The sequence below is a fragment of the Peromyscus maniculatus genome, chromosome 8 (genome assembly GCF_049852395.1).
Source record: "Peromyscus maniculatus bairdii isolate BWxNUB_F1_BW_parent chromosome 8, HU_Pman_BW_mat_3.1, whole genome shotgun sequence".
Lineage (NCBI taxonomy): Eukaryota > Metazoa > Chordata > Mammalia > Rodentia > Cricetidae > Peromyscus > Peromyscus maniculatus.
Window position 1 is genome coordinate 97,017,871 of NC_134859.1, and position 27,864 is coordinate 97,045,734.

At 43.4% G+C, this 27,864-nt stretch overlaps 2 protein-coding genes and 1 long non-coding RNA gene across 8 annotated transcripts in view; 1 reads left to right on the forward strand and 2 right to left on the reverse strand.

Annotated features, from left to right (window-relative positions):
• Positions 1–790: 790 nt before the first annotated feature.
• Positions 791–4,266, reverse strand: LOC121831501 (uncharacterized). Its single transcript, XR_013041940.1, has 2 exons — positions 4,129–4,266; positions 791–4,042 (listed from the first exon to the last, which is right to left on the reverse strand). It is a non-coding gene; the product is annotated as an uncharacterized LOC121831501 (long non-coding RNA).
• On the forward strand, positions 3,938–23,538 carry Prkar1a (protein kinase cAMP-dependent type I regulatory subunit alpha). Of its 6 annotated transcripts, none has more exons than XM_006970465.4 (11): positions 3,938–4,301; positions 7,432–7,614; positions 12,292–12,462; positions 13,198–13,289; positions 13,488–13,549; positions 14,486–14,532; positions 15,356–15,514; positions 18,442–18,502; positions 19,588–19,709; positions 20,483–20,564; positions 21,291–23,538. In XM_006970465.4, the coding sequence occupies exons 2-11, from the start codon at positions 7,438–7,440 to the stop codon at positions 21,461–21,463; spliced, it is 1,146 nt and encodes a 381-aa protein (XP_006970527.1). In that variant the 5' UTR covers positions 3,938–4,301; positions 7,432–7,437; the 3' UTR covers positions 21,464–23,538. The 6 variants fall into 6 exon arrangements, with proteins under 6 accessions (XP_006970527.1, XP_042138967.1, XP_006970526.1 ...); XM_042283033.2 differs by having other exon boundaries at positions 4,170–4,301; positions 7,400–7,614; XM_006970464.4 differs by lacking the exon at positions 3,938–4,301 and adding an exon at positions 4,543–4,726.
• Positions 22,583–27,864, reverse strand: part of Fam20a (FAM20A golgi associated secretory pathway pseudokinase) — a 60,628-nt gene continuing 55,346 nt past the window's right edge. Inside the window, exon 11 of the mRNA XM_006970463.4 lies at positions 22,583–27,821. Coding sequence (XP_006970525.1) covers positions 27,557–27,821 — 265 coding nt within the window. The 3' untranslated portion in view covers positions 22,583–27,556. The remainder of the gene's footprint in view (positions 27,822–27,864) is intronic.

Genomic DNA, 27,864 nt, shown 5'->3' on the forward strand with positions numbered 1-27,864 from the left:
TGCTGGACACATGCTTGGGATAGTTAGCTTTGATTAACCAGGGTAGGCTATAGTCTCGAAGATGATGCTGTGAAGTTTTCTTTGACGAGATTATAAGCATTCAAGCCACAGACTTTACATAAAGCAGACCCCTCCCTCACAACACAGCTGTGCCTCATCTACTTTGTTGAAGGTCTTAAAAGACTGAAGAAGTGGGATTGGAGAGATGGCTCAGTGTGTAAGAGCACTGGCTATTCTTCCAGAAGACCCAGGTTCAATTCCCAGAACTCACATGGCAGCTCACAGTTACTATCTGTAGCTCCAGTTTCAGGGGATCTGACACCCTCATGAAGACATACATGTAAGCAAAACACCAATGCACATGAAATAAAAATAAATAAACAAGGAAGAAGGTCTGTCTGGGACTTCGGACTGCAGCATCAGCTCTTCCCTGGGTCTAGCTTTCTGGACTGTCTTGCACCTGCCCTGTGGATTTGAGACTTGCCAGCTCCCACAGTTGTGTGAGCCAATTCCTTAAAATAAATCTCTCTCCATTACACATACCCTGTGAGTTCTAATTCTCCAGTGAACCCCTACTAACAACTCCTTCTTGTTGCAGGACACTGTGAAGTTCAATATGCTATTTTGGATGAAAATATGTTTGGGGTAAAGATAGTTTTATTTGGAACTCATTTATTAGGGTGAGACCCAAGATTGGAATCCTTTTTTAAGTACATGAACAAGATAAACATCCCTCTTTAGTTCACTTTCCATTGGGGAACAAAAAATGGTACAACCATTGACATTTGGATATGTGCTGGAATTGGGTTTTATTTGGGAACCACAACCTTGGGTCCCTTAGGAAGCATAAATACTTAGCCCAGTGCATACCCCAACTAGGTGGCGACAGTCTGTTAAGTTTTCCTTGGAAACTTGTGGATCTGTGTTTAGCCAGTAGGAACTCTGAGCAGAAGTACTAAGAAACGAGCCATCAGAGTCTTCCTGTTTAAAAAGTGTGTGGTGTAGCTGGTGTTGGCATCTCTCTCAGTCTCTCTCTATCTCATATACTGAGGTTCTCTCACTGGAACCCAGAACTGACCGATGCATCTAGTCCAGCTCATCAGCTTCTTCCAGGGATGGACTTACTGCCTCTGTTTCCTGAGCCCTGGGCTTCCAGGTGCACTAGTAAGTCAACCCAGCATTTGACTGGGAGCAGAGAATCAAAAAAATCTGGTCTTCACTCTTGTGGGGCAGGCACTTTATCCAATGAGCCATCTTCCCAGTCCATAGTCCTTATAAAAAAAAAAAAAAGATTCATTTTTATTTTATTGAGGTACACATATGAGTACCTGTATGTTTGAATGCATACATCATGCATGCCTGGTGGTCTCCCATACATGCTTCTTGCCCGAGGAGTTCAGAAGAGGGGTTAGATCCCCTGGAAATGGAGTTACAGGAGATTGTGAGCTGAAATGTGTGTGGTAGGAACTGACCCCAGATCCTCTGCAAGAGCAGCAACTGATTTTTAACCACTGAGCCATCTCTCTAGGTCCCCACATATCTCTCTCTCTCTCTCTCTCTCTCTCTCTCTCTCTCTCTCTGTATTTTTGTCCCTTTTTTGTGTTTATTTTTTACTATGTCTTTATTATTTTTTTTCATTTATTTTACATACTGACCATAGTTTCCCCTCCCTCCTCTCCTTTCTCCCCCACCCCCAGTACCTATTTTCTACCCCTGACCCCATTCACTCCTCTTCCCCAGCTTCATTCAGAAAGGGGCAGGCCTCCCATGGGAATCAACAAAGCATGGCACATCAAGTTGAGGCAGGACCAAGCTCCTCCCCCTGCATCAAGGCTGGGTGGGGCCACCCAGCATGGGGAATGGGTCCCATGTTCCTTTTTTATGCTACAGTTTCCTTCTGTTTTTGTTTATTAAATGTCCCAGTGAAATTATTTTTGCTATTGTTCCACAAACACTGTGATACCAGTTATGGAATTCAAAGACTAGAATTTACTTACAAACTCACTGTTCTAGAAATGTAAACTTCTTAAGGGCATCGACGGATCTTGGAGTCTAGGGCAGAGGGTCTCTGGGGAAGGGAAATCTCGAAGAGGCTACTGTCAAACAACTGTTGTTTTCTGCCATGTAATTGACAAGTTGGTCTTCTCAGAGTGGCCCAGCGGAATTGCAAGCACATTTGTGCCCTTTGGAAAGCCCGGAGGCTGTTGGATTTTCACAACAGCTGTCTCAGTGACCCCTCCCGGGCTCAGCTCTCCACTGCCCATTTCCCTTTTTGTCTTCTGAAGCCCGAGCATATGAGACTCTGGCAGCTAGAACAAGGTTGAGAGCAACTGACACAGGAAACGGCGGTGGTTGGACTGATGCCTGCCTGCAGCTGAATGGGGACGCACGGCCAGGTCTTAGCAAGGAAGCAGCTGTCACTCCAAACATCGGGCTGGATGTCACCGGCTTGCTTGTTTCCTTCTTCTAAAGTGGCTTAACTGCCTTAGGAAGGTAACACTAGTGCTTGGACACAGCACCATTCACTCTTCACCTTGCAGTTTAGGAAGGGAGAGAAATAAGAAACAAATTCTCATTTAATGTTTCCTACATTGTATGGGGTGCAGTGTGTGTGTGTGTGTGTGTGTGTGTGTGTGTGTGTGTGTGTGTCCTGCTGCACAGGAGGGTGATTTATGATCACTGCCTGGGTTTGAACCACACTAGCTGTAAGTCACCTAACTTCTTGTGTCATGTACTTTCTGACATGACAACACCATCCCATGATCATGATTATGCCTGAAGCACCTAGGACAGTTTACACACCTGGTAGGTGCTATGCACATGTTTGCTTTTATCCATGTTAGTCAATGTTAAGGCAGTCCCATCTATCCTTTGGAGATGGAGGAAAATGAGGCTCATGGAGATTAAGTCCATCACCGGAGATGGCAGAGCATGAAACCAAACTCAGATTTATCTGCAGCGCCACGCCCTCCCCCCACCCCCCAGCAAGACCAGACATGCTCAATGCTATCAAATGTTCTCTCCTGTTTGCCAGCTTAGGGTTGAGTTTATCAGCCTTTCTTTGTACTGGAGAGGGTGAAATCCTGTATGACTGCCTTTAATCTTTCATTCCATTCATCTCTGGAAAAAAAGCCAATGGTCAACATGCTGGGGGTGGGGGTGCAATCGAAGGGAGCAACTTCCTTCTTCTAGTCCCCCTTCCTAATATTCAGAGCCTTTATTTTAGTCTGGGGGATTTAAGGATGAAGACAGGCTCATAAGACAGCTCTGCGGAGCAGAAATACAGTAAGACACATGTGAAATGTAACTAAGAGTTTCTAACAGCTACACTGAAAAAGTAAAAGAAAAATAAGTGAAATTTAAAGATACTATTTAGCTCAAATATCTTAACCTGGGATCAATGTAAAAATGAAGCAGGGGATATTATCACTTTATGGGGGTATTAAGTGTTAAATTCATGATGTTTTCTACACACACTGCCCTAGAGCATACACGATGCAGCTGTTAATACCCGCAGCCATGCAGACCCACACACTGCAAGTGCCTACTGTATGTATTTATTTAGGCCCACTTTATTCATGTAACTGCGTATGTCTAAAATTGCCTCCCCTGTGTTCATGTTCAAATACTTATGGGGGAAAATTGGCTGAAGGAATAACGGAGTCGCCTTTTCTCCAAAATTCTCCCGTTTTTTTCCTGCAGCTGAGATTTCTTGTGTGGTCACTGACATGATCTGCCCATCTGTACTGCGCACCACGCCATCAGGCATGATATGGAGGGCATTAGTAGGACTCAAGTCTCTCTTTTTCCCTGTCTTGTGCCTCTGTAGGCACCAGAGGGCCTCCACCGATGACAGCAATCAGATCAGCCAAGCAGAGGCTTGATAAGGGTCAGATTTCTTGGACCGGATGACAGGCCAAGTCCGGAGCCCCGGGTATGGCGGGGCGTACTCAGGATGCGCAGTCTGTCCATCACGAGCATCCCAGCATCCGCTTGCGCTCAGCTGTGGCAGATCCGCTAGGGCCTCCGCCTCTTCCAGGGCCTGGAAAACAGCAGGAATCTCCCCGCCTGCCCGGCGTCCTAACTCCCCCGCCCCCGCCCCACAGGACCTAGGGCGGAGTCGCCCACCTGTCACCGAAACGTCCCACGTGGGTCAAGCTGGAGGAGGGGTTGAAGGGAGGGAGAAAAGGCAGAGGCGTGGAGGGAGGCAGACGTGAGAGCCCTGGGAGGAACCGAGGAGAGAGGCTGAGACCTCCCAACAACAGAAGAATCTAGAGGACCCCCCAGACACCTAAAGACAGGTAAGGATGGGGCAAGTGAAAGAAAGGAGATAGAAACTAGGTTCGCGGGAAGAGAAGGAAAAGATGGGAACGAGGGAGGGGCTGTGCATACACGACGAGATAAGATGGATAGCTGCGCTGCAAGAGAACGATTCTAGCCCGAAGACGACGGCTAAGGGTGGGGGAGGAGGAGGAGGAGGAGGAGAAGGAAGCCAGGCGTCTGCACCTTTAAGGTTGCCAAGGCAACCGCTCTGGCCAGAGCGAGGCGCATTGACGTCAGCAGCCGAGCTCTGATTGGCCGCGGTCGGCTCGTTTCCGGTGGAGCCGTCGCGGAGCCGCTAGCGCTGAGTGGAGTGAGGCTGCGAGCTGAATTCACCCCGAGGACGCCCGGTACCCCGGCAGCCTCTCTCCGTGCAAGTCCCGCCCGCGCCGCCGCCCGTCCGCAGGTGAGTGCGGGTCCGCGGGCTGCCCCGGGAGCCACCGGCCGCGGTGCCCCGGCCGCGCGTTCCTGGAGGCGCGGGAGCGAGCCAAGATGGCGCCCCGGGGAGCGCGCTGCGGGGGGACGGCCGCACCCCCTGCGCCTCCGGGGCGGCCGGGGGGCCTGGCGCCGGCCCCGCACTCCCGGGCCGCCCCTGCACCCCTCCTCACGGGGTCCCTAGGTCGCCCGTGGCCCGCACCGTTCCGCCCCCGGCCCTCGCGGCTCCGCGGCCCCCGCCGTGCGCGGCCTTCGGGCCTCCCTCGGCTCCCCGGCCGCCTCCGCCCCCGCGCGCCGCGGCCTCCGCGCTCGTCCTCCCTCCCCCACTTCCTGAAGGACAACAGCTCGGTTTTTTTAACCGGAATCCGCCATGGTTCCTCTGTCTTGGTCGTGATACTCGGCTGTCGTCCTCATCCCCACTCGGCCATTGCTGCGCTTGGCTCCCCTCCCCTTCGCGGGCTCGTCTCCCTCCGCCCCTCCGCTCGGTGACTCCCAGTCCAGCTCCAGTTCTCTTTGTCCGTCCCCCCCACCTCCTTTCACGTCTCCTCCTTCCCCGATTTCCACCCCCCAGCGCCTCCCCCAGCTTTCCCCAGGCCTCCCGCTCAGCGTCTGAGGCCTTCTGCCTGGTGAGGGATGAGGGTCGTCCTTCTGCACGCAGTGGTCATGACCGTGGCCTACGTGAAGTGAAGGGCACTTTTCCTGTCCTCCCTCTTGAAAATACGCGGCGCCCGTTAACCCCTCCAGCTCAGGACGGGGGTGGGGACAGCCAGTGACTCGAGGGAACCCCAGTAGATCGGTTTCTTGAGCAGAGAACAGAAAGCGCGAACCAGAGGACGACCCCCCCCAAGGCCGTGTTAGTGTTCCTTGGCATCCTTCAGGGGATGCGGGCCGCGTCAGCAACAGGCTCTCAGGGCGTTTTAAATATGTCTTCCAGTGTAGTCCCTCTGAAAGCGAGAGTTTCATCAGAGCTGAATTTCCTCAAGAATTTGCCCTCATGAATAGACAGTGCGGTGATGGCTTTAAAATGTTTGTTTTGGAGTTGTTGGGCTTTGAAAAATAAGCACAAATGTGGAATTAAGACGTAACCGATTAAAGATACTAAGGCCATAAAATTCAATTTTGGGGTTTCACATGGTGACTGCAGTAATTTGGGGGGAGTGCCGCCCTCTTGGTCTGTGTAGTGCATAAACCAGTTTTCACTTACCAGGCCCAGTTGAGCCGTCTTACCAGCCAGAGACCAGATCTGGGGACGATTCCTCTAGTCGGTCAAATATACATGTACTGACATTGTGGAAACGAGACTGCATGCTTTGGAGCATAAAAGATTTGTTTTATCCATGTTCCTGGTGACCTTCAGTATTTGGAATGGAGAAAATTCTCTGAAGTAGATTCTTGGTTTCAGATAGTTGTCTGACCTGGAAGCATGGCAAGAGCAGATGTTATCTTACAGTAAAAAATCTTCCCTTTAGAATTTATTCTGAAATAACAGCGTGCCTGCCTCTGTGGTTTCTAATGTGTGTGCTTGTCGTGGAACCACAAACTTTCTCCTGGTCTGCTAATTGCTGTTATTGACCTTTATCTAGAAAGTTGTCAAAACAAAACGATAACAGTGTAGCACTTTGAAATAGTTCTTTATCCTGCCATTTCTTTTAAATTCACAGTTTTACTTGGTGGGTCTGTGAGCATTATCATTTGAAAAGTGGTTAATTTTCAGATGGTTTGCAGAGTAGAGAGGGAATCATCTTTTAATCTCAAGTGCTTAGTAATTAGGAGTTAGGAAAACTAAATGTCTGTTAGAAGTACCAAGCTTTTAACTCTGGCAGGTTGGCTGCCCATTATTGTCTTGCTATTTCACATTAATGTAGTCTGAATGCAGTTTTATCTATTGAGTCATCCTGTAAGCTTTCAGCCAGTGTATTTTAACATATTCCTGTCTAGATGAAGAAAATCTTAGTTTGCTTGATAGATTTTATTTTCTGTACTACAACCTTTCAATTCTTTCTACTGATAATTGTATTACCTTCTAGGGCTGTAGTTTAGTGAAAGATAATGGAATGAAAGATTGCTGAGAAAAGGCACCCGAGGCTTCTTTTGTGTTTCAGAAAATTTGATTCCACTAATATTTGGCTAATCAGCTCCTTTGCCCTGGTGGTTTGCTGTGTGACATTAGCTGTGCTCATGGGATGGGAGGTGCGCACAGGGGAATGCCAGATATTCTTCATTGTGCTCTGTGCTTTCACTTAGAGCCGACCTGTGTGCCCTTGTAATTCTCTGTCCTGTTTACCATTTACACATTTCCCACGTCATCATCATGATGTCTTTTGCAAGATTGCTGAATGAAATTCTCTTAGGGCCTGAGTCCTCAGCACTGCCTCACTTGCTCAGCAGGGCAGACTGGCTCCTGCTCCCTCCCAGGAGCCAAGGGTCTTCTCTGATTGTGCACACTGAGCTCAGGGTGAACAGTAGGAACTAAACGAAACACTTTAGTTTCATTTTGAAGAACTCAAATTCTGTACATATTTTATATCCCAGCCCCCACCTTCTCTTTAAACACAAAACTATTGGGTGGGGAAAAGAATTATATGAATCTGTTGTCTAGTGAATTTAATAACTCACAGGCCAAATTTGCATTTGTACTTTCTAGCTTACCCAGCACACCTGTGCTTTTTCTCCCAGAGAATCATGGCGTCTGGCAGTACTACCGCCAGTGAGGAAGAGCGGAGTCTCCGGGAATGTGAGATCTATGTCCAGAAGCACAACATCCAGGCCCTGCTGAAGGATTCTATTGTGCAGTTGTGCACTGCTCGACCCGAGAGACCTATGGCATTCCTTCGGGAATACTTTGAGAGGCTGGAGAAGGTAAAAATAAATGAGGGAGCGATGTGATGACCATGGCAGTTGTTGTTAGTTAGGTTTAATGCTTCTGAATGTGCCTGGTTCGTGCCTTTTGGGAGAAGGGGAATTCTGACCAAATGAGAAGTCCAACAGAAATTACATTAGCGTGTGGTGGAGGATTTCTTAGTAATTTTAATGAGAGTCTGTCAGAAATTGAATCGATGCTGTTTCTTTGGCCATTAAAGGGTTTCAATCAAAACAGTTGGTTTTGATTGTTTTAAATAATGTTTAAAATTGACTAAAACAGGTACAGTCAATCAAGTTTAGTATGACAGTTGTATGAATTGAGAAATAGTTAAAAACAGCTAGTGCTCTTCTTTAACAAAGCAGGTGAGCTTTTAGTTTATCCCACCTTTAAAACTATAATCATACATCTGTGTCTAGCTTGGGGTGGTATAATCAAAATCAATTCTGAACTCTTGTTTTACTGTTTGGGAAGACAGGAGATTGATGGCTATCACATTTTTACTGTATTATTTTGATTAGGACTTGTTTCCCAGAAAGGATGCATTTGATTTTTATTCTGTGTTGTTACACACAGAGGATGTATATTTTCTTTTAAAAAAAAGTTTGCCTATTTTTATGTGTATGAATGTTTTGCCTGCATGAATGTATGTGCATTGCATGCTTGCCTGGTACCCACAGAGGTCAGAAGAGGGTGTCAGATCTCTTGGAGCTAGAGTTAGGGATGGCTATGAGCCACCATATGGTTCTGGGAACTGAACCTGAGACCTCTGCAGAGAGCAGCAAGTGCTCTTAACTACCAAGCCTGCTCTCCAGCCTCCAGCATGTGCATAAGCAGAATTACAGTTTTGCATCTAGGATGATGCTTCTGTGCACTTTCCTCAAGAAATGATGCATTCAAAAGTTTGGTTCACCCAGTGTGTTAAGTAGTTGATTTGGTTTGCTTCTGTAAGTGTTTGGGGGTGAATGTACCACTTTGCTATGCTTGCTGTGCATATTCAAGTCTTGAAGAGGTTCAAAATACTGTGGCTCATATCTCTGATAACATGTTTAATATCTAATTGTACAGTAGAAATATCTACAATATTCACATTGGTTTGGGCAGTTTCTTCCTGTCCATGTTTTTACATAAAAGAATATGTATGTGAACGTTTTTAAAAAGTATTTGAGTAGCTCAGTAAGTAGGTATTTTACACTATTTCCTTGGAAATCTTTAAAATGCTATTGATTAGAATGATTAGACTAACTGGAAGAAAAGAAAACTGCTAAATCGTCCTCTGAATACAGTCTTGCCACCTTGGATTTGCAGTAGAAATGCTGGCTTTCTCTTACTTAAGCAATCGCTAATAATGGACATACTGGCCAGGAGTGTGCTCTGTTTTGAAATCAAGCGTGTTCCTGGAGATCTGGTTCTGAAATGGGTCACGGTAAGGCGATCCCTCTTCTTTGGGCATCAGTAGAAATCAAATGAGAGGATTAAGTTGGTGAGACATTAAGTGCCTATCTTTTTATAGGGAGTGTTGAGTGCGTGACACTAATTTCAAAGCCTGTATTTACCTCAGGAGTGTGTAAGGACTAACCAAGGTGGAAAGAAACAGATAATCGTTTTTGTAGATTCTCTGTGGATGGGATTTTAAAGTTAATGTGCATGGACCTTCCCACTCCCCATCCCCACCCCCCAGTAAAAGTTACACAATAAAACACCTTTCTTGTACATTGAGGTTTTTTGTCAGCTTGCCAGAGTTGAATATATGTAATATTCCACTTGGATTATTAATTAACTAGATTTTTGGCCTTTTAACAAAGCTATTATTTCATATATTGTGTTAATTTTTATGTCTGAAAATAAACTCACATTCTTACCATCTCCTTCCCCAGTAACCAAGGGTTATGTTTCTGAAACCTTCAATGACTTCAGAAGAAATACACAAAAGAATAGAGTTAGTCAGTGGAGACAGCTGCATTTTAGTTCAGACCATTGTGCCTGGAACTTAAGTCCTCTTATGCCTGTATTTACTAGAACCTTGCCTGTCTGGTGGATAAGAGTAGTTGTGTCTACTACTGTTGAGGTTTCCTGTGTGCTTAATACTGTGTGAAGCACCATACACACATGCACATGCACACTTGCACACACACAGTCTATCTCTTTCCCATCACTTGAGATATATAAGGTAGGGTGTTGATACCATTTTGCTGAGGCAGCAATTGAATCTAATGGAAGTTAAATCATAGCTCTGATCCTAGGAGTTAGGTATTGCAGCAGCAGCATGTAGCTCTGGAATTTCAGTGTATTTCTTGGTTATATGCCTATCTTGTCTTTGTGTGTCTCGTTCTGGGTTTGAGCGGAAAGAACAGCCATTATCTAGGGCTTGTTGATCTCAAGGCAGAGAAAGAACAGAAATCCAGGCCACTAGAAGCAGACCACAATAGCGTGACATGTCCACTTACATTCTATGGCCCATAGCAAATCATGTGCCCAAGCCTCAAGTCATTGGGGTGGGAAGCTTGTCTACAAAAACAGATGACTAGAGCAGGCAAGAAACAGATACTTAGGAGAACATATTAAAAGAGTGGTGGAAACAATTTGAACCTAAGAGTTGAGAATTTTAAGCTCAGTTTAGTGCAGAGCATATGCAGAAGATCAAGAAAATAGAAAATTACTAAGCAGTAAATAGATTGAGAGCTAAGAGGGAGGCTCACAGCTGAGTGACGGATATACAAATGTATCATTGTACGCACTAGAAATGGATGATCTCAGGAATGTCTCTGAGTCATCGAGACTAGGTTATATTCAGATTGCTGTTTAGACCCTCACTGGAATCCACAAGACTTAAAATCAGAATGCTTTTGTTACTTCAGAATTATCTTTAAAATTTGGGTAACTAGAATACAGTCCGAAATGATACTTCATTTGTGAGGTGTGTGTGTGTGTGTGTGTGTAGTGTATAGCATTTGAGTATGTAGTGTGTGTTAGTGGGTGCACATGTGTATGCATGCGTAGTGGCCAGAGGTTGATATCAGGTGTTCTTCTATCTTTTTAAGCAGGAGCTCTCCCTGAACTTGGAGTTGACTGATTGGCTAGCTGGCTAGACCGGCCGATCCGAATGCTAAAGGGACCTGCCTGTCTGCTAAGATGTGTGCAGGCCTTTTACCAACCAAGCCATCTCCCCATCTCCCCAGCCTGTCATTTGTGAATTTTTAAATGAAAAATTTCTGAAATGACAAAGACTAGCTTGAGAGGTAGATTTTTTTTTTTTTTTTTAGTGCTTTTACCCTTTGAACTTAGGTGAGTTTTGTAGTTTGGTGTTAATATGAAATAGGTCTTTTTAGTTTCTAGGACTAACTGAATGAAATGAGTGAACTTTCTAAAATATACAAAGTTTTAAATGAGTCACAGACTGAAATTGTGCCAGTATGAAAGGTCTTCCCACCCCATCATTGTCTCTGCATGTAGCCAGTGTTCTGAAGGCAGTCTGTGGGTATTTACAGATACATTCATTTCTAAAAGAGTGGTTTGTTTTTTTCTTTGTGTGTATGTGTTTGTATGTATTCACGTAGGTAAGTGTGTGGAGGACAGAAGACAACCTTTGGGCCCATTCCTTATAGCCACCTGCCCTGTGTTTTTAAGACAGGTCTCGCCTTGGCCTGGATCTTCAGTGAGCTGGTACTGTCTCCTCCCCAGTGCTGGGGTTACAAGTTTGTGCCGTGTCTTTCTCTTTCAAGTGGGTTTGGAGGGTGGAACTCAGGTCCTCATGCTTGCTCAAGCATTTGACTGCCTGAGCTAACTCAACGGCTAACACAAGGGTGATACGTATGTATGAGTATGGTGTAACCACTGCCACTGACCTTCATTTTAGTTGTTTCCAAGGTTTTATTTTGAAAAACAAAACTAATCAGAAGAAATGTTTCTGTAGAGATGTCATATTGCACATAAGCTTGTTTAAAAGTTATAGAAGCAGAACTACTAGAATACTGAGTTAAGAAGTAAATGTGCTCATAGTTAAATACTCACATGGATAATATAGTTATTTTTGTTTTTCTCATTGTGTTTTTTTCTGGATTGATAACTCTTCGCCCGGAAGAACTAGAGTTCCATCATTCTGGCACTAGTAGAAAGGAGCTCTGGTAGCACCTTGCTAGTCACAGTTCAGAGTCCTTGAATTGATCTGTTTGCTGGAAGCAGGGCTAGAGCTATGTAGAGACGAGAAATGAGTATCTTAAGGTGGTTTTTTTTTTTTTTTTGTCACTTTTATTCTAAATAATTTGCTTACTGCTGAGTGCTGAGTTAACTTGAATTTGAAAGATGTTTTGAAGAGTCAAAGAATGGATGAAATAAATGAAGAAATAGAAGATAACATTCTTATTTTATTCCCTTCAGGCCCAAGAACTTTTTAGTGAGAGGCCAAGTAGAACACAGAAAACCTTGATTTCCCTTTTCATGTGACTTGGCTCAGGAAGCACCGATGGCGCTGCCACTGATAAAGTGTGTTGTGCCACCTGAGTAACCGTGCTGCGGTGACTTATCTCGGATTTTACTCTGTCGCCGTCCCCCCCCCCCCCCCTTGGAACTGACTTGTTCTCCTTATGTTGGTATTGAAATAGGTTTGAAGTGAGCTGGGCTGTCATTGGAATTTGAGAGTACCAGCTTTAAGATTCTGAAAAACAACTTTCTTTCAGGAGGAGGCAAAACAGATTCAGAATCTACAGAAAACTGGCACTCGTACTGACTCCAGGGAGGATGAAATCTCTCCTCCTCCTCCCAACCCAGTGGTTAAGGGCCGTCGGCGACGTGGTGCTATCAGTGCTGAAGTTTACACAGAGGAAGACGCTGCATCCTATGTTAGAAAGGTAGTTCTGATGTCTGACCGTGACCTGTTTCTGAGGCTCGCCTCGTAGTCAGCTGTAGGCCTTTGATGAGTAGTACGTGTTCTATGTCAAAGAAAGACAAAGGCGCGGTTGTTAGCACTTGAGAACAGACGTAATAGCTCCTCCAGAGAAACGTGATTATAAACCAGTGAGTAATCACATTTAGGCATTGCTGATTTCTATGCGCTCTCTTGCAGCAGAAGCAGGCAGTATTCCTTTTTCCTTTAGTTCACGCTGTCAGCCTCTTGACACTGTGATTCAGGTTTTGGCTTTTAACCTTTTATCCTACAAGTTGCGCTCATCCTGGTCTGCTCTTCCTTAGAGCCTGCCAACATTGAGTTAGGTTTTTACCTTTAGGGGAAATAGGCCCCAGGCATTTGATGCTTGTGAAACGAACAATACTGTATGACCATAGTTTACAAACTGACTGTTTGTTATAAAATACTTAGTTTTGCCTCAGAATAATGATCTTGGTTTATGTGTTTTTGGTTTAGTTGTTAACTTGGAATCAAGTACTGACCTTTAAATATAAGCCTGGCTCTAGGCAAGGGGATTAATCAGTATTTGTTGAGTACTTTGTGAATCATTCAAGTGTGTTGTAGTGAAAATATTTAACTCAAAATAGCTTTGTTTAAATACCATTAATTGAAATGCAAGATACAAACATGAAATGTCTTTGGTTTCTAAGTTGTCATTTGGCCTTTAATATTTTTCTAGGTTATACCAAAAGATTATAAGACAATGGCTGCTTTAGCCAAGGCCATCGAAAAGAATGTGCTGTTTTCACATCTTGATGATAATGAGAGAAGGTAGGTACAGGCTGGTACTTTTACACTCTTTTCCCAGTGGGGGGGTGGTACCAAACCTTTGTTGCTGTTGCAAGTTCTAGGCTCCTAGCGGTGCACCAAGTGACAGAACTGAGAAAATGAGAGCTCTAATGCTAAGCTTGTTTGAAATCTATAGAAGAGACCTGCGAAGTCTAACCCCAGGCCTTTTCTGTCCTGCAGTGACATTTTTGATGCCATGTTTCCAGTCTCCTTTATTGCTGGAGAGACGGTTATTCAGCAAGGTAAGGGCTGCTGACGTGCATTGTGATCATAGGAAAGGAGGTGAGATGAGGATGCCTTTTGTTGTTTTATTAGAGTCTGTAGGCCTTAGCATGTTTTTCTTTATTAGACAATTCTCTAAGTTAGAAGGAACACTTTCTCTATGGGATTAATAGTTTTGATAACTTCACCATTAAAGGGAATGCCTATGTTGTCATTGGATAGTGTATAGAATTTCAGAACAGTAACTCACATGTCCTTTTTATTTTTATTTTTTTAAGATCAAATAAACAAAACCACCCACATTCTGTATCATCTAGCCCATCTGTTACATGGTTCTATGCCTCCTACAGCATCTTAACCATTTTTGCCCGTGTTGGCTAACATGAATGAATCTTAACTATTGGACACTTTTCTTTTTTTCTTAACATTTTCATGGTTCTTCATAAGCCAAGTATTTTCCCATTTTGTGGTGCCTATCCTTTTGTTATTAACTGTTGAGTTGTTGTGTTTGTACATTCCATAGCAGTTAACTTTGTATGTGTAAGTGGCTTAACATTTTTAAAATTAGATTTTATTGACTTATTTTTTTTGTATATGTGTGCACACCTGTGCATGTGCAGCACTGGTCTGTGGAGCTCAGAAGGTATTGGCTTTTAGGAATTGGTTTCTCCTTCCTCCATGTGGGTCCCAGAAATCAAACTCAACTTGTCAGACTTGGCAACAGGTGTTTTTACACATTGAGCTGTCTCATGGGTCCCATAAGTGGCTTTATTAAAGTGCAGTTTTAAAAGGTATTGTGAGATGACCAAAAGGAGTGATTAATTTCATGTCAGTCTTTTGAAAAAACCTTGTTCATTTTTTCCTTAAGTTCAATCACTTAGCATCCACCCACAAGTTTACTATTTTATGTTAAATTGATTGTTTTGTTAATGATCTGACTCTTCACTTTCTTCTAGGTGATGAAGGGGATAACTTCTATGTGATTGATCAAGGAGAAATGGATGTAAGATTTAATAATAGCAAAAATTGTTGATGATCTTGATTTAACTCTTAATTTCTAAGCACTAAGCATAGTGTTTGCAAAGGCAGATGATTATAGCCTTGATAAGTCAATTCCCTCAACATTTGCCAAGCATTTTTATGACACAAACTTTTTAAAGGTAGCTTGCCTATCTATGCATATCATTCACTACTTTCACTGGGGATAGCAGTTGGAAAATGCGTGTATTCTGTAAGAGAGCTTAGGGCTCCACTGTGGAATAGTACAGCTTTTAAAATTTCTATTTTGTTTTGTTTTAGTAACCAGTGAAGTAATGATAAAAATCAACTCAGTCTTTTATGGTTATTAGGAAATTCAGTGACCTAATACACATAAAGTGCCCAGCCCAGCTTTCTGTAAATGTATGTCATCTGATATTAATGCTTGTCTGAACATTTCTCCTTGACAGCCCGCTAGGGCACCTTTTTTTTTTTTTTTTTTTTTTTTTTTGGTTTTTTGAGACAGGGTTTCTCTGTGTAGCTTTGTGCCTTTCCTGGAACTCACTTGGTAGTCCAGGCTGGCCTCGAACTCACAGAGATCCGCTTGCCTCTGCCTCCTGAGTGCTGGGATTAAAGGCGTGTGCCACCACCGCCCGGCATCTGCTAGGGCACCTTTATCAGATTGTTTAACTTGTCAACTATCAGTGGTTTTGCTCTGCTCTGTTCTCTAGATGTGTATATGTTATTGTTTAAAACAGGTTCAGAATTCTCCCTTTTGGAAAAGTCTGAGAATTAACACGGTTGTATATGTAGATAGAAATACTTGTTTGATGTCATTTTTATTTTAGGTCTATGTTAATAATGAATGGGCAACCAGTGTTGGGGAAGGAGGGAGCTTTGGAGAACTGGCTTTGATTTATGGAACACCTAGAGCAGCCACCGTCAAAGCAAAGACAAATGTGAAACTGTGGGGCATTGACCGAGACAGCTATCGAAGAATCCTTATGGTAAGAGGCTATGGGTTTTTAGAATGGGATTCAGAATTCTGACCCTTATTATTATCACCAAGTTAAAATGAGGCTCTCCCTACTTTTAATGGTTGGATAGTTGGCATTAGGGTCAGATTAATATTATGTCACTTGAGACAGTTAGTAAAACAAAAGTTAAGTCAGGAATAACCAGAGAATCTTGTGCGTGTAAGTAGGTAATGGTCAGCTCGTCTTAGTAATCTGTCTGCTAGTGGGTTAATCTTACTTAATCTTACCTACTATAGATTGCCCACTGGATTGGTTTTAAGTGCATAAAGTCATTTTAAAGCCATTCAGAAATAATCATCTTCTCTAAACTGAAGCAGAGTTATCAGTAATAAACTCATGCTGCCTTCTTAGAGGAATTACCAAAGCAAAAGACCATTGAGGCATTCTACTCACAGTGAGACTTCTTGAGAAATTTGATAATCTTGCAGAGGAGCTTTAGATGTTTTAAGTGCCAGCAAATGGTCCTATCCATCTTGAATGGTTTTCTTGGTGCCCATATGGCTGTTTGAAGATACATAGTCTGGGGCTGCAGAGATGGCTTAGTGATTAAGAGTGTGTACTGCTCTTGTAACAGGCCCAGGTTTGGTTTCATACACCAGGCAGTTCACAACCACCTATGACTCCAGCTCCAGGGAATCTGAGACACTCTTCTAGACAGCATGGGTACTACACTTGTGTGCACAAACCCATACTCAGGCATACACATAATTTAGAAAAAAAATGCCATCTTATTTTTTTAATATCCTTGTGGATTTTTATTTAAAACATTTTTATTTATTCTGTGACAATTTCATACCCCTGGACCTGAGAGAGGGAATCTTGTCCTTCTCCCACCTCTGCGAACCCCTATGTGTATACATCTGTATGTACATATATCCCATTGAGCCTCACTAGTGCTGTTTGAATTCACAGTGGTGCATGGGCAGCTTTCTAGCAGCCACACCCTGAAGGAAAAATGACTCTTCCTCCCCTGGTTACTGTCCGTTCTCATTAGCTCCTCAGCTGCAGGCTTTTTTGTGGTTTTCTATTTCATGTGCACCAAAACCCATGAACGTTCAAGTCTCTTATCAGAAATGACATAGTGTTTGCACATAACCTGTGTACATACTCTTGTCTTTTCTAAGCCATCACTAGCTTAGCTTCGATATTTAAAGCACAGTACACTGTTTAATAGGTTGTTGATATATTCTGTAGGAAACAAGAAGAAAGTCTGCATGTTGAGCAAAGTGTCACACACACACACACACGCACACACACACACACACACACTCTCTCTCTCTCTCTCTCTCTCTCTCACACACACACACACACACACACACACACACACACACACACACATACACACACACCCCGGCCCCATAAAAATTTGCCTGCAGTTGACTGCAGATGTGGAACCTGTGACTATGGAGGGCAGATGGTGTGTGTAATATGCACACGTGTACATATGCAGGTATATGTAGTAGTACTGGGGTCCTTTATCTTGTGTGCAAAGTTTGTCAGAAAGCACATGAAGTATTCTTGTTTTCTTCCAAGTGTACCCAGCACTTTGCCTCAGATAGATCTAGAGTGTTCGGGATGGTGTAGCTGAAAGTTTTTTTTATTCCCGTCTGGGCTCCCATGGCCCTGCTGTCCTGCAGCTGCTCAGACCCAAGTGAACACATAGAAGCTTATATTAATTAGAAACTGTATGGCCTGTTGGCTCAGGCTTCTGGCTAGCTAGATCTTACATCTTAAATTAACCCATTTCTATAAATCTTTATGTTGCCACGTGGCTCATGACTTACATCTTGTTTCTCATGGCGGCGGCTGGCAGCATCCTCTCTGTTCTGCCTTTCTCCTTCCTCCTTTCTAGTTAGAATGTTCCACCTAACCCTATTCTGCCTCACCATTGGCCAAACAGCTTTATTTATCAACTAATCAGAGCAACACATATTCACGACATAACAGAATGACATCACCCATCAGGATGGTATGGCTGTACAAGCCTAGTTAGTTAGGACTGTGGCCTGCCTGTTTCATTGTAAGTGGCAGTTGTCTGTTTGTTCCCTGCCTGCAGCCTGTGGGGAGGGAGATAGTCAGCTACACTGTTGAAGTCTCATGCTCATTCATGATTAGCCGCTTAGTTGCTTTTTAGAGAACTGCTTGGCATTTTTCTCCCTCCTAGAACTGTGTCCTCCCTTGGGCTGCATGCACACCTGCTGCTGCTTTAGGATCCTCACAGAGAACTTTGTGCAGAGCTGCACAGGACCTCACCGTTCAGTGCAAATAAAGTGGTCATGAGTCAAGAAGCAACAGCAGCAAGCTTTGTATTTACTTGTGGTGATATATTGTGTACCCTGATAAAATTTGCCTGATCTAGCCCCAGCACCACCTCTTACCTCACCAACTCCTCAGCCTGAAAGAGCCTCAGCTGATAGGCCTCTAGCCAAATGAGCTTCCTCACCCGAAAAGGCTTTAGTTGCTGTCTCCTCATGCCTTATATACCTTTCTCCACCCAGCCATCACTTCCTGGCATTAAAGGCATGTGTGCTTCCCAAGCAAAGGCATGAGATCTCAAGTGCTGGGATTAAAGGTGTGTGCCACCACTTCCTGGCTCTGTTTTCTCTTCTAGACTGAGTCAATCTCATGTAGTTCAGGGTGGCTTTGAACTCACAGAGATCTAGACGGAGCTCTGCCTCCCGAGTGCTAGGATTAAAGATGTGTGCGACCACTACGTGGTATCTGTTTTTAATCTAGTGGCTTGTTCTGTTCTCTGGACTTCAAGCACATTTTATTAGGGTACACAATATATTACCACATTTACTTCTTTTTTTTAGTTGGTTTAAAATATAAATTAATTATTCTGTAGCATTGTGTGATAATTACATCTCTTTTGGACATGACTTTTTTTTAAATAGGGAAGCACTCTGAGAAAGAGGAAGATGTATGAAGAATTCCTTAGTAAAGTGTCTATTTTAGGTGAGTTTTGGAAAATTGTATGAATAATTGATAAATTGGAGCATTTGTGATACTTCGCACAGCTTTTTACTTGACTTAAATCTTATAGCTCATTTATATGGGTTTCTATACATGTTTTTGTTTGCTTTTGCTAATCATGACCTTATGTAATTTTGACAATGTTGAAAGTTTGGCGAAGTTAATAGTAATTTTAGTGTGTATTCATTTAATTTGCGATATATGACAAACCCTGTAATTAGACTTGGTAAAAGCTTTCTGATGGCATGGATGCTGCTCCTTCCTTTACAGATGCAGGAAACTCAGTGTCCTTTATGCTCTGGACATTGGCAGTTATTCCTGCTGCAGCTTCTGCCTTGCTGGTCCCAGGAATGGGTTTTGATGGGTTTTGTTTGAGAAAAGTTAGATATCTTTGTTGGCCTCTTGAAAAGATCCAGAAATTTAAAACTGTTGAAATTTAAAACTTAGCAGGTTAATTGGAAATACTTCTGTAGATTTCCTTACATAGATTGGGAGGTGTTAAAACCTGTCCTGTATGGGGTGTGGGTAGTCATTTTTCCCAGGTGACAAACTGCTGTGGTTTTGTTACAGTGATTTGACTTTCTTGCTTTATTTGTCCTTTATTTTAGTGTTTTGAACATTAGTTGGGTCTGTGGGAACAAAAGTTACTTTCCAGCTCCTTGTTATTCACAAGGTAAACTGAGTTGAGGGGTTAAGTGGACAGTTTACTTCTTTGAATCTTTGGAATGGTGTGCAGGGAAGCTTTCTCTTTGGTTACTTACTGGTAGGTTTGCTTTCCTGGATACTAATGTTCAGAATTGCATTTTTTTAGCCCTTTGCCATGGGATGCAGTTGATCTAAGCTGGCCAGAGTTAAAGGAGGGCTCTGAGCACTGTCTGCAGTAATAGGCAGGCGGTCCTGTTGAGACAGGTGCTGCTCCCATGCAACGAGAACTCGCCTGTTGGGATGTTGAGTGGGCATGCTAGTTGGTTGTTCCTCTGTAGAGTTTTGTTTTTGCTTAAATTTTACTTTTTTTTTTTTTAGCATACCAAATACATAATGAAATTCTTTGGATTCTTGTCTTTCAGAGTCTCTGGACAAATGGGAACGTCTCACAGTAGCTGATGCATTGGAGCCTGTCCAGTTTGAAGATGGACAGAAGATTGTGGTGCAAGGAGAGCCAGGGGATGAGTTCTTCATTATTTTAGAGGTATAGAGTTCTGCATTTGACTCCTTACAGTGTTGTTCACCCAGCGGGGGTGCAGCTAATCTGGTTTGTAGTTTTAGGACTATCTGACGTTTTATTTTAAAAATACCTTTTACTTCAGAATACAACTTAATGTGCAGGCTGCTACAGTTTTCAAAGAATTTGAATTAGAATTTTGGAAGGGCCCTACCATGATTGATGACATTACTCTTTACCATGATATAAAACCCCTCAACCATAATACGATTCTGAGCCATTGCTGTTTAAAACACAGGTGCTTAGGCTATTGGGTAATGATTTAAAAGTCTAAAAGTTACTGTGTTATCTGAAACATCTACCTATAATCCTGCTTGCTAAGCAGGTCCAGATAGCGTCTTCAGAGACTGAACTCTTGTCTCACTGCAAATGCAGCCATAGAAACATGGACCCGGAGTATGATAGTCTTACAAACATTTTATTTTCAAAAGACGCAGCAAGCTTGGGCTGGCCTTTACATAAAGTTCGCTAACCTGACTCTACACTCCTTTTTAAGTGCTTGAGCTGGATAAGAACCTTGATAGCGGGATGCTGGTTAAATGGAAATCACAGGGGGGGGGGTAAGGAGTTGGGGGGGTGACTTGACTTCTCATTCACCTTTGACCATAGCGCATAGACAAAGTGAAATAACTGCTGAGTCCTCCCCTCCCCTCTGCAAGGTAGCGGAGATTGCACAGCACCTTGACATTCCCCTCTGGGTTAGGAAGCATCGGTTTAGCTTCTCGCTGATGTTATTACAGGGCACAGCTGCTGTGCTGCAGCGTCGGTCAGAGAATGAAGAGTTTGTTGAAGTGGGACGACTGGGGCCTTCTGATTATTTCGGTATGTTACATTCTGACACAGACACACGACTTAAATCTCTCTTAGTGTAGTTTTTCATAATTGGTCTTCTGATTGTTGTTGTTGTTGTTGTTCACTTACTTACTTTTGAGGCAGAATCTGGCCTGGAACTCGCACCCTGTAGATCAGGTTGCCCCCAAACTCACAGAGATCCACCTGCCTCTATTTCTAGAGTGATGAGATTAAATGTATGCCGCCTGCCTTTATTTGTTTTTGAGATAGGGCCTCAGATAACATTGCAGGCTGGCCCTCTTCAGATCTACTGCCTTAACCTCCTAAGTGTTGGGATTATAGTCATGATGCCTGTTAGATTTCTTAACCTATACTCTTTTTTGGTTCTCAGAGAAATACTGTAAGATTTAACTTCACTCAGTTAATAGGTGGATGTGGGGACACATAAACACACGCCCATGTCTTAGGTTGCCTAGAGTGCCTGAAATTGATTGTACAGTGAGGCTAGCTTCTCACTCCTTGTAATCTTCCTGTCTGCCTCCACCCCTTGAATGTTGGGATTGTGGGCGTAAAAGACTAGAGTAACTTTATTACCTATTAGTTGGCAATATTTTTTAGCATGCAGTTGTTGTGTAGCCTCTTGATTCAGTTAGTAGAAAAGTAAATCTTTGTTCTCTTTCTCAGAAGTGGACCCTTTAAGGAAATGGCTTCTATAGATGTTAGTCTGCTCTTAGCCTTTGCCCTTCTCTTTTTCAGGTGAAATTGCCCTGCTGATGAATCGTCCTCGGGCTGCCACAGTGGTTGCACGTGGCCCTTTGAAGTGTGTTAAGCTGGACCGACCTCGGTTTGAACGTGTCCTCGGCCCATGCTCAGATATCCTCAAGCGAAACATCCAGCAGTACAACAGCTTTGTGTCACTGTCCGTCTGAGATCTGCCTACTGTGCCTCTCCTCTCCCCGGTCCATGCTTCACCCATGCAGACTGCTTTCTCTTCCTGTCTGCAGCGCCAAGTGGCCACTGGCTTCACAGCTTCCTGTCTCTTTATACTAAAAGTTGCTTTACTGCACCATTTTTTCATTTGGAGCATTAACTGAATGCTCATTCACAAATAAATAGAGAGTTGTATGGACTTGGCTGTTACCGCTTCTCTGTGCAGTGCTAGTGTTCAACCTGGGCAGTGAGAGCCATGCTTTTTGGTGAGGGCGGTCCTGCACTGGTGAATTACCGTAATGATGTAATAACAGTGCAGGGGTTTTTAAGTGACACAAATTTCCATTTCCATATGACACAAGTGACATAATAGACTGTGGCCATGTTTGCTGTATTTCTTTATAGAATAAATGATTTTAACCTTTAAGGATTAGAAGAATGGATATAGAAAAATCCTAGTACAGTAGAAAGACATCTGCCTGTAATTAAACTAGTTTAAGTGTGTGGGAAATGTCCATGTTTTGCTAATTACCAGACAGATAAAACTAGTTCAGCCCCCTCAGCCTGGTTTTGTTTGTATATTGCTAGTGTTTCTTCTCCAATCCCGAAATACTTTGGTGTGGCTGTCTATACCTGCCTTTGAAGTTTGAAATCAAGTGTAGATGGCAAGTACTGGGTCGTGACTTAAGTACATTGGTCTCATCTCACAGATTCTGATGATAACTACTTATCCAGCTGGTGCCAAATACTGATCATGAGATGCAGAATTGTGAGTGAGAATTTGAGGTCTATACTCTTGGTTAACTGTGGTTAACAAGTGTAATCTGTCCTCAGTTACTGGTTCTAGGAGATTGGATTTACGGAGAATAGACAGAGACAGGACAAGCCCCAGAGAAAGAAATGGAGGCATTGTTACTGAAGGTGGATGGGGTCAGGTGTCCAGAGACAGGAAGCTTTGTTCTTGAGTTAGTCTCTCCCCGTGTCTGTTAAGGAGGGTGGGTAGGATGTGGCTGTGTTGTGGTCTGAAAGGCCATCCTGCTGAGAGTCCTGCCTTTTCCTGTCTAACCTTGAATTTCTCTGGTAAATTTATTATTTTTTTTTGTTTGTGTGTGTGTCTGTTTTCTTTTTTTCTTTAAGTAAACTTGTGTTTGAGTCTTAACTGTATTTCAGTATTTTCCAGCCTTATGTGTTACATTATTCCAATGATAACCCAACAGTTTATTTTTATTACTGTTATTTTTTAAACAAAATTTCACAGTTCATAACTAGGCACGTTGTGAGTTATGTACATTGTCGGGTTCTATTTGGGAGTGACTGCAAGCATTTTCCATGTGTGTGCAAGTGGTTCTGATTAATCCCCTCCTACCCTTCCTTCCCAGTTAACTTAAATTGCTTATGATGGATTTTTTTTTCCTTGATAGGTTGAAAAGCTGTTACTGAGTTGGGAAAGAAGTTTCATTGAGGTTTTAGTATGGGGTAGAAAGCTGCTTTGTTGCTATTTCTAAAATTTCCATAATCTATATTAAATGAGGGTTGTCTGTACTTTGTGTTGGCTATCTTTTTTTATATTTAAAAAATAAAAATTATGTTATTAGACTAAAGCTTAATTTGATATTTGTTTAAATGCCAAAAATAAATGAATGATGTAGAATGCCATAAAATGCATTTTCATGTGTATATATCCCTTTGTTCTTGTATACAGAGACACGCCCTGCTTTCTAGAGAGTTCTACTCAAATGCTGGCTTGCTGGTTACTCCCTTTTGTAGTTTTCACTCTTAGACTTTTCAGAATAAGTCTCAATTTAAAAATTACCACATTGAAAGCTTTATCTTTGTGCGGTTTAAGTGTCAGTCAGTCATGGCTGGCAGACTGTGTCTGTGGACGCTAAGCACCATTGTCTCTGATGGGTGGGTGAATTTAGGGCTGCTGAGAAATCGGAGATGGTCAAAGGGACAGTTACTGTTTCCTGGATACTAGTCTGATATACTATGTGCTAATCTAATATACGCTGTTCTTTTGTTACAGACTGTCTCAATGGTAGGTCACGGAATAAAAAAGATTAAATAATTTAAATTCTTAAATGAATCAGTTTTTCTTCCTTTTCTCCTTTTTTCTCTCTGTCCTTCCCCAAAAGTTCAGTGGGAAAGAATGAACATGAATTTTGGGATTAGTGTTTTGAAAAAAGCAATGTATTTATTTATTTTTTAATACATTCCGATTCAGTTTGTCAAAGGGTGGGTCTCAAAACCTTGCTAAAATGCTCATGGGTATGTGGCAGATTCACCAAGTTGTGGAAGGAAGATTCTGTCCAAAGCCATGGTTTCCTTGTCACAGGACAGACCTGTGCCTTGTGACTACAGACTTGCTGGGAAGTTTGGTTTGTAAGATCTGCCCTTAGCTACTTAGACATGTGTTTGCCTTGCACATGTTAAGCCTTGTTTCTAATGTTTACTCCTCAAGTTTGAGGAGTGAGCTAATGACTTACTCAGTGTACTGATAACTGGGATCTTCACGCACAGGGAAGCCAGCATTAGTGGCTTGAGTTCTGCTTTGTGAGGTGTACCTTGTACAGGTTCAGAATTCCCTTCCTTCCACCAGCTGGATGGGCTGGTACTGAAGAAAGTCAGGGTCTGTTGGACTCAGCATAGTCTGGGCCTTCCCTTAAAACTTGGCCCATGGGGTTGGGGATTTAGCTCAGTGGTAGAGCATTTGCCTAGCAAGCACAAGGCCCCAGGTTCGGTCCTCAGATAAAGGGGGTGGGGGAGTAAAAAACAAAAAAACTTGGCCCATGATGCATTTCACTGTTGCCTTTGACATTTTAAAATGGAAGTAGCGCAGTGTCAGTGGTGTTTTTTTTTTTTTTTTTTTGTATCACTTTATCTCCAACCCCAAGTAATTGTCCCTTCATGGATTTTTGCTAAGCCCTGGCAGCGTATTCTCAGGTGGACCAAAACTCCGCTTAGGAACAGTCGCTATTTTAATTTGTCCTGCATGTCTGTCAAGGGGAACCACAAATCTCCCTTCTTACATTTTTTTGGGTATTTTCATAGGAATCATCATTTTTGTGTACACACACAGCTAAAATTTGTTTCTTGACATAACTTTAGAGCTGTGATTTCATTGTGACTCCCTGTAACTTAGCTGCCCTTGGGTGTCCTGTTTTTGTTTCTTGTAAGAGTTTAAGTAGCTTGGGGATTTAAAAAAGTGGCCGCTAGATGGAGCGCTTTTCCTTCATTCCTTTGTAAACCCCAAATGAGTGCAGCTGTCCTTACAGCTTCTGTGTTTGCACGTTTTCCTACTTGGGACAGTTTAAGTCCGGCCCCGAGATCACTACACCACCGGCAGCCTTCTTGGATGTCGAGGGCTGAGCAGTGAAAATGTGATTCTCCAGTGCACTCTTTCCTACCCAATGCTGAAAGAGCTCTGGAGCCTCATTTTAGCTATCAATTGTGAGTGTGTCTTTTTGGGGGGACATCCTCACACCACAGTTTTTGTGTGTTTTTATGCTTATGATTGATGAATTCACTCACTATTCAAAAGGTCCCTAAGGATAGTGCTCATGTCCTGGCTCATGTTCCTGAGTGTGAGAAACTGTATCTTACTGTGAAAATATGTGTAGTAGGCAGATGCAATGTTAAAGAACCAACAGTGTAAAGTGATGCATCATCAAAATGAGGTTCTGTGTTAACGGGTTGGTGAAATTTGACTAGTGAATCCTAGGAGCCTGACGTGGTATTTCTCCTAGGCAATGGCAATGATTACCTGCCAGTTCAGCGGCCAGGGATAGGACATAATTGCTGCTGCATGTGAGAGAGTTGGCTTACCCTGAGGTCTGAATCCTCCTGGCTTTTGAGAAGGCTGTGGCATATCCGTCTAAACCGGTTTCCACCAGTTGACACAGTGTGCAGTCCTCGTCTTGATTTGCTTGTCGGTGGTGACATGGAAGGTTTTCACATAGCCCGAGTACTTGTTCATGGAAGTTGAGCAATGGCTCAGTGTGAGTAAGCTGTAAGAACTTGATACCTCTGAGAATGGAAGGTTTTTGTTTTCTGGTATTTTTGAAAAATGCTGGTCTTAGGGTTTTTTTTTTTTTGTTGTTGTTGTTAGAGTGAATTTTAAAAGTAAAGTCTATGTAGTTATTCAACATTCAACATATGATCAAATTCATTTACTTTGGTTTTAAAAAGTATAGCAGAAATTTTATTCTAGAATCTTCAGAAACTAGTCTACATCAAGGGAGGTTGGGTTGGAGGTGGACTGCAGCTCTCCCGAGACTGGTTGGAAGTCTCAAACCTTCTTTCCTTGAACATGAATTCTTTTCCTCATTCTTCAGTGGCTGCCTGGTGCTTCCTCCTCCACAGAGGGGAGTAGGAGAGACAGCTGCTGATGGAAGGATCTGCTTCCTGGAAGGGCCGCCCTGGATGGGAAGGTTCTTCAGCACTAAGGTCTCTCTTCAAGAGCTGATTTTTGCTTTTTTTCTTTCTGTAGCCCTGACCAGCTTTCAGCTTTACACCTTGCCTCAGTCCCTTAAGGGCTGGGATTTGCTGGTGTGAGTCACAAAGCCCAGCGTAATTTTTCTTTCAGATAACAAATTTAACTTCACAAACTTTACTTTGGAATAGGTCTAAACCACAAAATGGTTTGATTTTAACCTTTTGAGAGCCTTAGTTCGCTTCCTTGCCCCTTGGAGGTAGGAGTTGTGCATGTTGAGGAGGGTTGCAAACCTATGTGTCGACTTTCAGACTGGTGAAGGTTTCTGGGGCATGGCAAGGCTTGAGGGAGAACTGAGCAAACTGGGTCCAGGGATGGTGTAATGTGGGGTGCTAGGATGAGTCAGAACCATAATGTGGGTGCTATTGCAAGACAAGCATGGTGACTCACGCCTGTAATCCAGGCACTTGGGAGGTAGATGGGAAGAGCAAGAATTCTGGGCTAGCCTGGACTACATGAGCCCTCAAGTCAGAAGACCAAAACAATACCACCCATTGTCCTGGCTGCCTTTGGACACATGCAGAGGTCTGTGGTGACATTTCTCATTCTTGACTTTGCCCTCTTAGTGGTGCCTTCCCCTTCTTCCCTCTTACTTTCTGATGCTCTGGCTCTTATCAGAGGATAAAAAAATCTGCTGAAGCCGTTTGTTTTTACTGAACTCTTCACCAATGCCACCCTAATTTGCGTCTGACTTGGGTTTGACTTACGTAGTGTTATTTCCCCACACAGCCTAGGCTAGCCTTGAACTCTCGGTGTGGCTGGGAATATCTTTGAGTTTCTGGTTCTCCCGAGTGCTGGCCTTGCAAGCCATGCCACCATGCCTGACTTTTTTATGTGGTGCTGGGGTCGAACCCAGGGCTCTGCACCTGCTAGGCAAGCACTCAGTCAACTGTATGAGCCACACAGCTCCTTAGTTGCCAGCTCCTTATTTGACAATTCGTCAGACTGAAGTCCCCCTTTGCTTAGCAAATTTACCTTTAGTATTCCCAAGAAGTAACTGCAGAATGACTTGGTGGGGGTCATTGTATTGTATTCAAATAGTGCTAGGGACTGGAATGTCAAGATAAAGGGTGATGATTTTTTTTTTCTTTTTTGCATCAACTTGAGATTTATAGATTTTAGGTTTGCTTGGGAGATGGGAGGTTTTTTTTTTTTTTTTTTTTTTTTTTTTTTTTTTTTTTTTAATGTTCGTGCATGTACAGTAAGGACTTGGAAGAAGCCAGTTATCCACTTGATGTTCTTTTATTTACATGGTAGAGTAAAAACTTCCTGGGAACAGGGCCTCCACACCTTCCAAGCCTGGCCCAGCTCCAGGTTTCACAGTGTGCTCAGAAGGTAGTCTGCGGCCTTGATGGAGCCAGAGCTTGCTAAGAAGATAGAGCCCCAGCCAGTGCACTGTAAAAGCAGTGGGCTCCATCCAAGGGTAAAGATAAGGCTTGGTAGATTCCACTTGCTCTGTCAAAGCCTACCTGCCTCCTCCCTGAGCTCATGACTTGGCCTCCAGCACCCCAGGGTGCAATGGGGCAGCAGGGCCCTGCACACCAGCACCCACCGCTGGCTCCAGTTGTGTGTTCCGAGGTTTCACCCTTGCAGCTGGCTCTTAGCTTGTGAGATTAGCCTGGCCTGAGTCTGGGGCCGACTGTGGTGCTGGGCCATCAGCTATGACTCTCTGTTCCCCACGGGCCTCTATACAGTCCTCTACTGTCTTAAGGATGATTTGGAGTCTGCGGTCCAGGGCCAGGAGGTGAGGTTCTGTGAGGACAGGGGCAAGCTGATCTTCTAGTAGTGACTCCCGCATCACATCACTGAGTCTGTACTCAGCCCGAGCCAGCAGCTGAAGGTGCAAAAGTGTTTTCTTTTTTATCCTGAAGAGACAAAGCCAGTGGAACCAGATCAGCAAATTAAGGA

Excerpts from the sequence above, each read along its gene's own strand:
- Prkar1a (XM_006970465.4), top strand. The coding sequence starts at position 7,438 with ATGGCGTCTGGCAGTACTACCGCCAGTGAGGAAGAGCGGAGTCTCCGG. Across the intron at positions 7,615-12,291 it reads ACTTTGAGAGGCTGGAGAAG|GAGGAGGCAAAACAGATTCA; the intron begins GTAAAAATAAAT and ends ACTTTCTTTCAG. Across the intron at positions 20,565-21,290 it reads GGGGCCTTCTGATTATTTCG|GTGAAATTGCCCTGCTGATG; the intron begins GTATGTTACATT and ends TCTCTTTTTCAG.